Source organism: Hippoglossus stenolepis, chromosome 6 (genome assembly GCF_022539355.2).
Source record: "Hippoglossus stenolepis isolate QCI-W04-F060 chromosome 6, HSTE1.2, whole genome shotgun sequence".
In the NCBI taxonomy this organism is placed as follows: domain Eukaryota; kingdom Metazoa; phylum Chordata; class Actinopteri; order Pleuronectiformes; family Pleuronectidae; genus Hippoglossus; species Hippoglossus stenolepis.
The window spans coordinates 5,532,885-5,546,352 of NC_061488.1; the positions used below are offsets into that span (position 1 = coordinate 5,532,885).

General features: G+C 44.5%; 1 protein-coding gene across 23 annotated transcripts in view; it reads left to right on the forward strand.

The window, feature by feature from the left end:
* LOC118110985 (rap1 GTPase-activating protein 1-like) overlaps nucleotides 1-13,468 on the forward strand; it is a 41,919-nt gene that overhangs the window by 7,387 nt on the left and 21,064 nt on the right. For 5 of the 23 annotated variants that reach the window (XM_047340086.1, XM_047340100.1, XM_047340099.1 and 2 more), the window contains exon 1: nucleotides 10,708-10,862. In XM_047340086.1, the coding sequence (XP_047196042.1) occupies nucleotides 10,777-10,862 (86 nt within the window). In that variant the 5' untranslated portion in view covers nucleotides 10,708-10,776. Of the gene's footprint in view, nucleotides 1-2,022; nucleotides 2,133-2,324; nucleotides 2,361-2,931; nucleotides 3,504-10,695; nucleotides 10,863-10,976; nucleotides 11,131-11,167; nucleotides 11,318-13,468 lie in introns of those variants that run through there. The other 18 variants (XM_047340088.1, XM_047340092.1, XM_047340089.1 and 15 more) reach the window with 13 other exon arrangements.

Consider the following 13,468-nt stretch of genomic DNA (forward strand, 5'->3'; position numbering starts at 1 on the left):
CCCTGTACTTCTCCTTCTGAGAAAACAGTGTTTTCTCAGAAGGAGGAAGTCGTAGAGGCTTTCATTTATCTTTTGAGATTCTCTCTGCACAAAAGAAGAAGTAGAACCATTTGGGTTATGGGTCACCTAATGTTACCTCTTAGGGAATTTCCTGCATCATTGACATTTAGAGACTTGTGTTAATACACATGCATGAATGAAAACACCGGCTGCCTCTCTGCTGCCTGACTCATGGCTTTTTTTTTTTTTTAAACCAATGCTAGACATGACAAGGATGCAGCAAATCTGGCACTGCTGGATTGTCATTCTATTTTCATGGAAATGTCTGTGACAGCGTGTGTGGGTCCATCATTGTGGTCCAGACTGAAATATCTCAGCTGACATTGATATTGACATTCACGGTCCCCAGAGGATGATTGGTTAAGGGGATTCCCCCTGACGACCAGAAGTTTGGCCTTTTTGACATGTAGCAGAATATCAGGTGTTATCTGGTCGCCTGATGGATTCTGACATTCATGTTTGAACAAGTATGTGAATGTAAATCCATTCACTGTACATATTCTAACACTGCACACAGTTTTCTTGGTTTTACACTGTATACATTAGTTGTTATTCCATTCATAGTTTTCTATAGTTTTTATATTAATTACACTTAAGTATTATTATCCTTAAACTTAAGTATTGCATGTAACTTATTACTCTTGCTGCTGTAATATTGCAAATTTCCCCATTGTGGGACTAATAAAGGATTATTTTATCTTATCTTATCTTGTCTCTAAGGACATGCTCCGCTGTAGATTGTGATTAGTGTTATTTACCTTTGCCAAGGAGTTTTGTTTTCATGGGCGTTTGTTTGTCTGTTATTTAGCAGGATTGCGCAAAAACTACTTGACTGATTACAAGAAAACTTCTCAAAGTACCAGGGAAAGATGGGCAACAGATCTGAGCTCTGGTGGAGGTGCAGTCCGACACAACAGACTCAAATGCTCGAGGGAGGAATTAAATCAAAGGAGACAGAATAAACACCAAGGAGAAAAAATACAATTAGAATCAACCTAAAAGCTTCAGGGTCAATACCTTGGTCACAGAGGTTATGGTGGAAGGAGGAGACACGAGCCGAGAGAGAACTACTTCGATTTTGGTGCAGATTTGGCCAAAAGGGGCATTTCCAGGAAATTTAAAAATCTATTTCTTCAACATTGTGACCTTTTTTTTTACATTTATGAGTTTATATATAAAAATCCAGATCTATTGTATTGAATTGTGGTTTCTTAAGGGGACTGCTGTGCCTTGGCCTATGTGCGCTCGTCTATCATTCTAGTTTTTATTATGTATCTCAGTTCTGCTTTCTGAGGGGAGGCAACAAATCCTGAGAGACATACTAAACATTCCCTTTGCTCCATGTCGCCACCACCAGCTGGGAGGCCTGCAGCCAGGACTCCCTCACTGGACGGCAGTTGTCAGTGTCGTATATCAACTTTGTTGCCATAAATCGGACGTAAACTGCTGCATCTAGAGACGTTATCTGGTTTTATTGTTGTGCTGTTTTCTGATTATCAAGTTTAAAGTATTTGGTTCGTGTGGTTTGTCAGGTTGTTTAAAGAAAGATCCTGCCTCCACCAGATATCCTGGTTCTGGTCAGTGGAGTTTAGCTGTAGAAGTTTGTCTTGACTCTCACCTGCCAGAGGCTGATATTTCCTCTGCACACATAGTGCCATCTATTGGGAGAAACCCGACCCTGCACTCTTAACCGATGGGCTCCCAACGCTGCATCATCTGGTTGTTGTTTCCACTGATTACTGCTCAGATCTGTTTATCCAGCGTGACCTGAAGACACATGATAGTTTACACTGGGCTGTCAGTGAGTAATCAGCCTCATTGTGCAGATTCAAACCAGGACGAGGTTAATTTTGTCTCAGGAGACACCAGGCGAGTAATCATCCCTGGAAATGCTACTTCAACAGATGGCAGGAGTTATTTCAGGGTAACCCGGCCCACTGAGTCACCAGCCTCTCAGTTCAGTGGGCTGTTGGTGAGTGGGAAGGACACTCCACTGTCCCTGTGCACTGTCCACACTTAAATGAGTCTGAGCAAACTTTCATGCAGGCAGACACGAGACACGGAAACTATTAGTAAGGGGAGGATTCAGTCATGTGCCACCTGGTGCTGATGTACTCTCACATCTTTCCTGCTAATTATTGTTTTTTTTGTGTGGAGTTATTAACAGATGGAACTATTTTTTGACAGATTAATCCCAAATATAGACAATGTCAAAAGTTGACCCTTTTAAATCTGTCCGTCAACTTGTGCTTTTATTTTTCCAGGGTGGACAAGACCTTCTCCAAGGCCAGAAGCTTATGGTGAGTTGCTCTGTTTTCTTTTTGTCATTATACGTTTCAAATTTTGACAAAACAGCACTTTTGACAATAACAGGGGGAAAAAAAGAGAAGAGTTTTTCATTCGAAACTCTCGATGTCACAGACTCAGACCGGCCCTGTCGACCGTATGCGTGTGGATCAGTCCCCAGAGTGGACTGTGAGTAAGATGAATGGAGCGTTAAAAGGTAGAGCAGATGGGCAGCGGTGGGGAAACAGATACCTGGTCCATCTTCCATCTCTGCAGTGCTGGCAGGATGGAGTGTTTGTGTGTGTGTGTGTGTGTGTGTGTGTGTGTGTGTGTGTGTGTGTGTGTGTGTGTGTGTGTGTGTGTGTGTGTGTCTGTGTGGGTGTGTGTGGGTGTGTGTGTGTGTGTCAGGCAGGGAGCTGAGCATGCACACACTCCTGCCACTGCGGATAAACTACTCCGTTTCTGAAAGCGTGAGGTGTGGTGGCACGAATGTTTGGCCCTCAACCGCCTCCGTCTGACTGCAGGAGGTTAAACGCTGCGTCGCCGCAGTATCATCACTCCTCAGCGACAGATGCACCAGGATCTCTCTCACCTGCTATAGGCCTGCGTCTCTCAGCAGTGACGGCTTGTTCTCAGAGACTGCAGTGTGGCTGTTGGGCTACAAACTGCTCCTGCACTCTAGAGGAGAAGAGGAGGGACACAGCCGCAAAGTGAGGATGAAGAGGAGCATCTGAAAGAGGATTTAAAAGAGCCCAGGAGATAAAAAGAACTGAGGCTGTGCAGAGAAGGAGGAAGGATAAGGTGGAAGTCAGGGGATGAGGTGATGTGACCGGAAGAGAAAGAGGAGACCAGTGAAGTGGGATGTCTGCCAAATGAAACCTGAGCAGAGGTTCTCTCAGACAGGCGAATTTGTGGGAAGCAAAGTGACAGATTGTGACAGATTGTCCACAAACAGCTGATGTTGCAGAGCAATGTTGTAGCAATAAATCTTGGAGAGACAAAGTCAGAATCGTCCTGCAGGGGCCGTATGTTGGAGAGGTAGTTTAATTTGAAATCAGGGACAGTGGGCTAAAATCTCCAACAGCGAAACTTTGACTGAACAAATCCTGCAGAATGCCGTGCTCGCCTTTTCGAATTGGAAGGCCAAGGAAATTCTGGTGAGTCTCTCTTTAATCTGCCATAAGAAAGTTTGGATGATACAGAATAATATAGCGTGCCTGCCTGATGCCAATATTCAAGAAATGATCAATTACAAACCATCAAAATATTAAGGATTATTAGTTGCACTTTGTATCACAGTTTGCTAATAAGACGCAACAAACCTTCGTACTATGAAATTACAATAAAATGTCATTAATTAGATTGGAAACCAACACGGTTTTACCTTGAACTATGTCTTAAGAGCGCACTGTAAGATTCAGTGTGAACAGATTATCCATATCATGGCATTATCCCCCCCGCGGTGATGCTTTGCTTGATCACATACGTTCTCTTTACACTCAGCGGATGATGACTCCCGACCTGTTGCAGGTGTTTAATGGGATTCTGTTGTTCGGTGTTGACCCCTGCGTTCATGTCGCTGATTAAATGTTGAATGATGATCTTCCATCTGGTCATCTCGGGTCATACACAATAAACAGATGATCCTCCAGGTCCCCTCTCTCTCTCCCTCTCTCTCCCAGGGAGGCCTGTAATTGGTTGTAATCCTGTCTTGCTAAGCTCCCATGATGGGAGGAAATGGGAGAGTGGTGCTGGTGTGGATAATGGTTATACTGAGATGTTGTATAAGGGCACCGCTCTCTCTCTCTCTCTCTCCCCCCCCCTCCTCTCTCCCTCTCTCTAACATACATCCAGACACAAAGTGCACTCTGCGTCTGTGTCTGTGTCTGTCCCTGGAGCATGATGGATTATTGTTGGATTATTGAAGCAGGCTGTCCATTGTGTAACTTCCTGTCTATTCTTTGAAACAACTTGGCCACTGATCCCTCTGTTTTATCCTCGCCTCAGCTCACCCGAGCTTCATGCAGCACAGGACTGCAGTCCTGCACCTCCCTCGGGTGTTTGTCTTTTTCCAGGTTAGACGTCAAAGAACTTGACGTCAGTTTGTGTTTTCAAATGCAGGATAAAGGAGCAGGGAACTTTTTCCTCGAACCCATCGCACTTATTTAGTTGATATATATATATACACGTCTTTATTAGAGGGTGGTTGTGTTGGTGGTAGTTACCAAATCATCTGCCCTCTAGTGGCAAAAAGATGGATCATTCAGTTGCAGTCAACAATAGATTATCACTTATAATGAAATAATACTACTACTACTACTACTACTATAACTACTACTACTGCTATTACTACTACTACTACTACTACTACTACTAAATATTATAGATTTATAATAACATATAACATATAATTTTATATATATTTCATACTATATTGAATATAATCTATATCATATACTATTGATGAACTTTATTTTCAACTTTTGCTTATATTTATATTTTATTATATATTTGCTTCTTTGTCATATTTGTATATTTCCTTCGTACATCGTAAAACAGGCACAATTTGATTGAGGATAATGTCGTTGCTGTTGCACAACGACATTAAAGTTTTTGCATCGTGCATCTTGATATAGTAATATGTATTTTATTATATATATATTTATTATTATATAACAGTAAATGAATACTATAATAATAATAAGTCCTCAAGTTGGATACTTGTCAAATTCACAATCTCACGGGACCTAATTATGCCTGTTTTCTTTTTTTAGCCTGATCAAATATCTGCCTTTGTGCTCTGCAGGCACTGGCATCCCAAAAAACAGGTTATTTTAAAGCTGCTGTTGCTATTTATAACAAAACTGTGTGATGCAATCCCACGATCTATTTTTAATAACGCCGTCTAAATTCAAGGCCCATTTCATCCTTTGTGTCCGGCCCAAAATCACTTAGGAGGGGTCACTGTAAACACTCGTCTGTTTGTGTCCACTGATTTCCCAAGAGACGTCACTCTGCATCACCCTCCGTCTCCTTCCTCCTGCACATGTGCTCGTCACTGTTCCGCGAAGCCCGACCCGGTGTCAGTTTGCCTGTGCACGCTCATCTGTGTATGTCAAGCCGAGTTGTCTGCCAAAGCGGACGTAGTGGAAGAGCAAACTGTCAAGGCCGATCAGGCTACACTGTCTCTCTGCGAGTCTCCTGCCGTCGGACTAAATATAGCACCAAAGTGACAAGCTCGCCCCTGGTTCTACTCGTCTGAATAATCCAAATCCTAACATGTCATCCATCATGGAGCACAGGCACAAGATGTCTTAAAAAAAAAAACGTACAGCTCAGATGACAGCAGGCTGCAGAAGGGTGAGACGGGCGCCGGGGAACTTTGACAGGACACTTTCCATTTGACTTTATCTGATTCTCTGAGCTGTTCTTTAGAAAAGTTGTTCCGCCAGCTTTTCTGAAGTTCACCCTCTTCGCCCTGAGACAGTCTGTCGAGGCTGCAGCATCTTCTGGTTTGAACAACAGGGGCTGAGGTCTTCATTGCTATAGTGTTTGTGAATGGGTAAGTCCCTGAGCATATGTCTGGGGACGTCCATTGTGCAGCCTGTTTATTGGCCCTTTTCATGCTGTGGATGCTGCAGCAAGCCGGAGTGAGGAGGAGGCTGCGTCCAGGAGCTTTTATAGCGAGCTGCCTCCTGCTATCTCTGTCCCATGGGATAAGAAATTCTCGCCTGATAAGATTCTTGAGTAATTCTGCTGTTTGTTCTTGTCTTGATTGACAGGAGGAATGTTTCACTTCACGGATAGAAGGGTATAAATATCACTGAACACCCTCATAGCTCTAATATCAGACGACAGAGGTGCACAGAATGACCCCTGTTTGCTGAAAAGCCACATCTGCATCCCTGTGATTTCCCCTGGGGGCCGTGTTTCCAAGGAAAACTGGACAGGGATATTTGTGAGAGATAAGACAAGCTGAAAAATCTGGAACGCTTGGTTGGACGAACATGCGTTATTCAAAAACACCTGCTGCACCGCGGCTGTTAATGCATACTGAATATGACCCGCAGTCGGGGGGGGAGGTGTGAGCTCAAGACAACCAATCCAGGAGGCTCCTCACGCATCAGATCCCGCCAGTACTTTATTATTTAGAATTCCCAGCATGTGGCATTTGACTGTTCGGCCATTGTGTCAAAAGTGTTTTTCCTTTTCTCGGCTTGAATGCAGCAGTGTAGCGGAAAATTGTGCCCCTGTGCCTAAAAACAGTTGGTGTGTTTTAGTGTCGTGATAAGGAATACTAAATATGATTTCCTTATCTAACTGTTTGTTTAAGAGGACTTTTAGAGGTGCAGTTCCCTTGGGAACAAACTGCCTTTCAGACTTATCTGCTTTCTAAATTTTGTACAGTATTTGCTTTTGCCTGATTATGGCAGCAGCAACTTTTATGGCTGAAGGACAAAAGGCCCTGATGGTTTTACATGTTCAGGAGCAGATCGGACAAAGAGGTTGTTTTTAATGTCACTTCCCCTGGTTCACAGATGAAACCACATAGAGGTGACTCTTTATAAATGATTCATAATATATAAATATACTGTACACAGATGAGCCACCACCTAAATAAGACATTTCAGATGTTTTGGTCTGGACAGATTTGCTCTGAGGCTCAAAGTGCAGCCACATACAATCTAACTCCCATTTGTTAGAATGCATCAGGTCAGTCTGAGGGGAGGGGGGGGGGGGCAAGGCAGCGGCAGGTTCTATTTATGTGATAATTCACAGCACATGTGTTCCTTCTATCTCTGGCCGTTGGAGAACTGATGGCGGCCGAGGCAGCAGCTGCTGCCACTTCATGATACATTTGGAAAACATCGAACCAGGGGAGCGGCTCCAAACGTTTGAGCACTCCAGTGTTATCGTGTAATAAATGATGACACGGGGGGAAGATCACCGAGCAGTGAGAGCTGAGTGTGTCTCTGCGTGACTGCAGAAGTTAATTTCCACACGTTACATACAGCGCACAGCATGAATAAATCATATCTGGGTCTGTTCACAGTGCTTAGACATTAATTGAGGTCAAACGACTGAATTGTCTGTCGTGTCACTTTGAGGTTGATCTTTAGTGAAATGTTTGGTGGAACTATTCAGTTGACAGTTTTTAACTTTTGGTACAGATAGTCGTGGTGCACCACTTGTCCTGAAACGTCTCGACATAAAGCCCGATGAAATGCCATGAAGACGAATATATTCATCCCTTTACTTTTACCAAATCTTAATTTGTATCGTACATTAATTTGTGGCTGCAAAATGTTAAACTGTCCTATCAGCCTGTGTTTATGTTCACATGCTAAGATGGAGCAGATGGTGTTGCTGTATTAAAGTAGAGTTATTGTATTTTTATATCACAAGTTTCAAAGGCTGATATGACGAGTCCAAAAACGTCTGTTTACACTGAGTCACTGTGCTCATCGCCAAACACAACCAGGATACAGGGATATAATCTACTGGGAGATAAAAGATCAGATTAACACCCCCCGCTCCATGTAGCCCCATTATTACCCGGCTCAAAACAAGGCATTCCAAAAAAGAATATGCTTCACGATCATGTAACCGAGTCACAATCACAGTCACAGTGGGGTTGAGGTGCGCTGCAGAGAAATCATGGTGGGGGATGTAAAGTTCCTTCCAAAGCTGGGAAGCAGTTGGCTCTCCTACTTTGTCTTGCAAACACACTACGGGCTTGATTACACTCAGCCAATTTGTTTAGGAGTGACTGGGGTCAGGTTTAACAGCAGAGGAACCTTCAGACCTGCGTCGTCCTACGATGGCAGACGTGTTTTTCCTCTGAGAACATTTATCACTCGGGGATAGAATTAAAAAAAGAGACAATTTTCTTTTTTGGGTGTATGCTCTATTTGTGCATCACTGTTCTATATATGCTGTTTGTTGCACAGTGTATATATTTCTCCAAATTATTAAATATGTTTATTTAAACAAAACACTTTCATTGTAAAACAAAAAGAATGCAGTCGATAGACGTGACAGAGAAAATGCAAAAATAATTCGCAAAATTGTCCCCATTCAAAAAGACTCTTGTGACTTTATTAAAGAAAGAAAAACTTGCTTGAATGGTGCATTCACGTGCACTTATTAAAGAAATCACAAATTCACTGCTGCTGCGGCTCGGTGTTGCCGGATGCTGCTGTCCCCCACCCCCTGAGGTTGACCACCGCTAATTAAACCTCTGTGGGAGTCGCTCAGTGGAGGTTATACATAAATAACCATTCATTCATGTTTCAGAGCAGCAGCCATCTTGCCTGCTGGAGACCCCTGACATGTTGGAGGTGTATAATGTGTCTGTGATTGCAGAACTGAGCCTCTATTAAGTGGCCTGTGGGATCACAGGCTCACACACACACACACACACACACACACACACACACACACACACACACACACACACACACACACACACACACACACACACACACACACACACACACACACTCACTACTTGCATGGCTTGCTGCTCTGCATAACAACACGAGTTTGAAGCAGTAGGAACTTTCCATTTAATTTGTATAAATTCAGATACGTATATGAATGAAACTTGATGGCGATGAACACACAGTTGCCGACTCCTGATTCGTTTTACTCTACTTCTCCTTAGCTCGCTTTTGCGTCAGCCACTATTTGAGCTTGTGTCTCGAGGGATATAGTATTATTATTTAACATGTCTTGGCCGGGAAAGCGAGAGAGGTAGAGGGAAGTGGGAGACGGAGAGATTTCTGGACAGCAGCAGCAGTTCTCAGGGGGACGTGGTGTGGGGGCAGGGCAGGGGAGGAACCACAGGACATTTCACCAGGCTAATGGGATGGGAATCCCTATGGGGCTTCTCAGAAGGGATTTAGTGAGGCATTCTGCAGAAGACATTAGAGCCGGGAGGACACTATCAATTCAAAGCCAACTATCGTCCTCCGCACAGGAGGAGATCAGCTCCCTGTGTGGCGAAGGATTTAGTCCTACCCTGCTATTATTCATTATTATTTCATCAGCACATGCACAGGAGGGCCGGGGTCATCGCAGATGCATGTGGCTGCGATAGGAACCAGCTGCAATGATCCGTGTTAAAATGACCACTCTGTGCTAATCAGATTTCAAACAGGACATTCAGCCCAAATCTGCCCACTCTTATCTGATAATGTGTTTTCATCTATTGACAAAGCTGTCACGGGCAACATTTTCATGTCTTTTTTAATCCCCGACCTCCTGGTCCATCGGATCATCCCAACAAAACTGGACCCCACGTAAACCGTGAGCGGTCTTTTGTCGGGGTTCAAAAGAAAAATATGGACTAGTTGTTGTTTTGTTCAGTGACGTTATATAGTTTTTTCTACCGGTGACCTCTGGACACGAGAAGATTATTTGGTTTTGTTTATCACAATACACAGCTCTTAATGTGGCAAAGGATGAGGACTGTGCTGTAATCCCCTCGTTATCTCCTCAGGTCTGACACATACAGAAGAGTAAACACACACACACACACACACACACACACACACACACACACACACACACACACACACACTACTTTACTCTTAAGGTGCTTCAGTGAGTAGCTGTCTAAGGAGACGACAGATGAGTCGACACTCTCACTGCATCAGAGCATTATTTAGCGGGATTTAGCAGAAAAAAAGGCATCAGCGGTGACACAAGTCACGGGTCTGCTGGGAAACTGCCGACAGTAGCTTAGTGCAGCAAACGCACACATGTTCACTGGGGACTGAATAAGACTCATTGCAGTGATTAAAAACCTTTTCCACACTTTCCCGTCCCGCACAATGAGCATTGGAGAGGCCGCGACGTCTGTGCACCTTCGGGAGCTCAGTGTTCACGATGATCACCCACGTTCAAGTCAGATCATCGTGAACATGAATGTGTATGAGAGGGGTTTATTTCATTTTTTTTTTTTCACATGTGGCTGATGTGGTTGCCACAGCAACAGCCCTAGCTGGCTTGTAAGGCAGTGTGGGGACTGAAGGCAAACCCCCAACCACCACCACCACCACCACCACCCCCCGTTACCGGAGTCATCCCTTCTCTCTCTGGGCTGTAGATTTCACTTGCCCCCAGAATGAATGATGGGGGAGGGTCTCCTGCTTTGAAGGCGATGATAGTGGTTGGGGGGGTTTGTTGCGTGGATTAGAGTTTGGGATTTTGTCAAGTACCATATCATGTGTGTGTGTGTGTGTGTGTGTGTGTGTGTGTGTGTGTGTGTGTGTGTGTGTGTGTGTGTGTGTGTGTGTGTGTGTGTGTGTGTGTGTGAGCTTGAGAACAGACAAAGAGGGTGGGGATGGAGGAAGTAACAGCCAAAGAGTGCATGTGTGTGTGAGGGAGAGAAAGAGAGAGAGAAAGAGAGAGAGAAAGAGAGGGATGCTGAGTGGGAGGAGAATCAGCGGCAGAGAGGATGCTCACTCAGGGTGCGGACACTCCAAAGAGCTGAGAGCTGGGGCCAGCAGGTGAGCGACTGATGGGAGGCAGCAAGTGAGCTGGAGCTGCAGAGAGAGAGAGAGAGAGAGAGAGAGAGAGAGAGAGAGAGAGAGGAAAGAGTACACGCAGAGAGACAGAGAGGAGGAGAGGATACAACAGAGGGAGGGAGGGAGGAGAGGAGAGGAGAGGAGAGGACAGTGAGATGCTTTGCTTAGAGGAGAAGCATAGACAGTGAGTCATCTGCCCGAGTGCTGGTCACTGTCCGGACTTCCCAGGGAGCGCCCAGCCGTGCTGTGAGTAAGTTTGCCGCTCCGCTCAGGATGACGTGCTGTGACTTCTCTTCACGCCGATGATTTCTGTGGTGGTGCGTCGTCCACCAGCTGGGGTGTGCGTTATGTAATTTGTTGTGGTTGTTGGGATGAAGCCGTGGCTCAGTGCTGCAAACTGATCTGGAGGAGGGTGAACCTACACACAGAGGAGGCAGGTGTGTGTGTGTGTGTGTGCAGTAAGAAGTGTGTGTGTGCTGGACCACATGCTTGGGATGATGCAGGAGTTTGTTATGGTCTGAAATGGACATTCTTGTGTTCTTATTCTTTGCCAGAGTTACATACAGATTTATGTATATTGCAAATTATTATTTGTTATGTGTTTTGTACAGTATTAACATGTGTAAGAGCGTGGACACACACATGCATGAAGTGTTTCCTCTTCTTTTTAGTGTAGTACAATATCGTTCAAACACAAATGGAAGCCTTTCCCATCACATGTATTAATAAAGGTGTGCGTGTGTGTGTGCTTGTGTTTGTGTGTATGTTGTGTGTATGTCTGTGTGAGTGAGTGTGGATATGGATTTTGTTACCAATTCATGCTAAGTATTATTTATGTTTTTTGTAAAGTATTGCCATGTGCAAAACGGAGTAGGACACATGCATGAATATTATCTGACAATCTAAAACCTATAAGTAATGGAAGCATTTCCCTTCACATGAATAAATAGGTGTGTGGGTGTGTGTGTGTTTGTGTGTGCACAGCTAATCCCCAATTCGTGCTAATTATTATTTACTATGTGTTTTTACAGTATTGCGTGTTTACAAAAGACAATAAGACACACAAGTGAATTCTGTTCTATTGTATTTCTAACAACTATTTTATCTTCTTTTATCAATCTAACACTTATAAGAAATAGTAATAATAATTTCCCTTTACATGAATAAATAGGTGTGTGTGCATGTGTATGTGTGTCGGCGTGTGCGTGTGTGTGTGTGTGCGCGTCCTGCATCCATCTATTGTGCATTACTTCTAATTAAGAGTTCATGGCAGCTGACGCCTCATCGTATCCTGTTCTCCCATGGGAGAGGTGCTGCTGCTGCTGGGGCTACTGGGGCTGCTGGGGCTGCTGCTGGGGCTGCTGGGGCTGCTGGGCTGCTGCTGGGGCTGCTGGGGCTGCTGGGGCTGCTGGGGCTGCTGCTGGGGCTGCTGGGCGCTGCTGGGGCTGCTGGGGCTGCTGCTGCTGCTGCTGCTGAGGCTGCTGCTGCTGCTGCTTCAGGGGATGCTGGGGATGCTGGGGCTGCTGCTTCTGGGGCTGCTGCTGCTGGGGCACCTCACCTCACCTCGCCGACCTGGTTCACGTTTATTGAGCCCAGTGAGAAAAAGGCTTCAGAAACTGTTCCCGGTTTCACTTTGATGACGCAGGACTTCTCTATGATTGAAGATCCACTTGTTGTGTAATAGCAGCACGTTAATGATTCATGCTCTATTTTCCTCAGACGCACTTGATTCACTGAGTAACACAGTGAATGTGAAAACAGTTTCCTCTCATACAGTTTCTCCTGAGCGGCTGTTTTGTTGTCTTTTTCCTCAGCATCTGACCAACAGAGCTGCAAACGTTCACTCATATGAGTAAATGCTGTGTCACTGTCGACAGCCACTGTATTTTCTTTACAGTTATTGAACACACTGGATAATATTTCTCTATATTTGGAGTTTGCTGCTGTTTGGTTTGTGGAGCACACACCACAGTGTACACACAGTGATATGAATCCTATTTCACTGTAGCAACTCTAACCTTCTTTGACCACTGCACACAGCAGTGTACATGCTGCAGGACCATTCCAGGTCCACTTTCATACAGATCAATCACTTTTTGAAACAGACGGAATTAATAAAACCAATTGAAAGCCTGCAGTGCAAACCGGCCCATTGTAGTGTCAATAGGGCACCGAATTCAGCTGAGGGAATCGATCCGTGATCCCGTGGGGATGAAGCCAGCCTAGGTTGAGATATTGAGTTTAGAGCAAAGGATGCGTGACAGTGGTATAGCTCAGTTTTTGCGTTGGTGTTACTCTCTGGAGTTAGAGCGATGCACTGTTTGAGTAAATGGGAAAAATATATGTGTTGCGTCCCTATAGATCCCTGAAGTCTTTGTGAATAGCAATTGATGGTGGTAATCGTTTCTTTAGCAAACGCTGTAAAGAGACCAAACCTCTTCTCAGAATAAGGATCAGACGTAACTTGTATTTTCCTGCTCAGTAATGAAAGGAAATATCTTAAAATGCATGAATTTTTCAAAAGGTTTAACCAGGTTTAACCCTCTATCAGTAGAGCACTGCATATTAGCCAAAACAGATGATTCCCT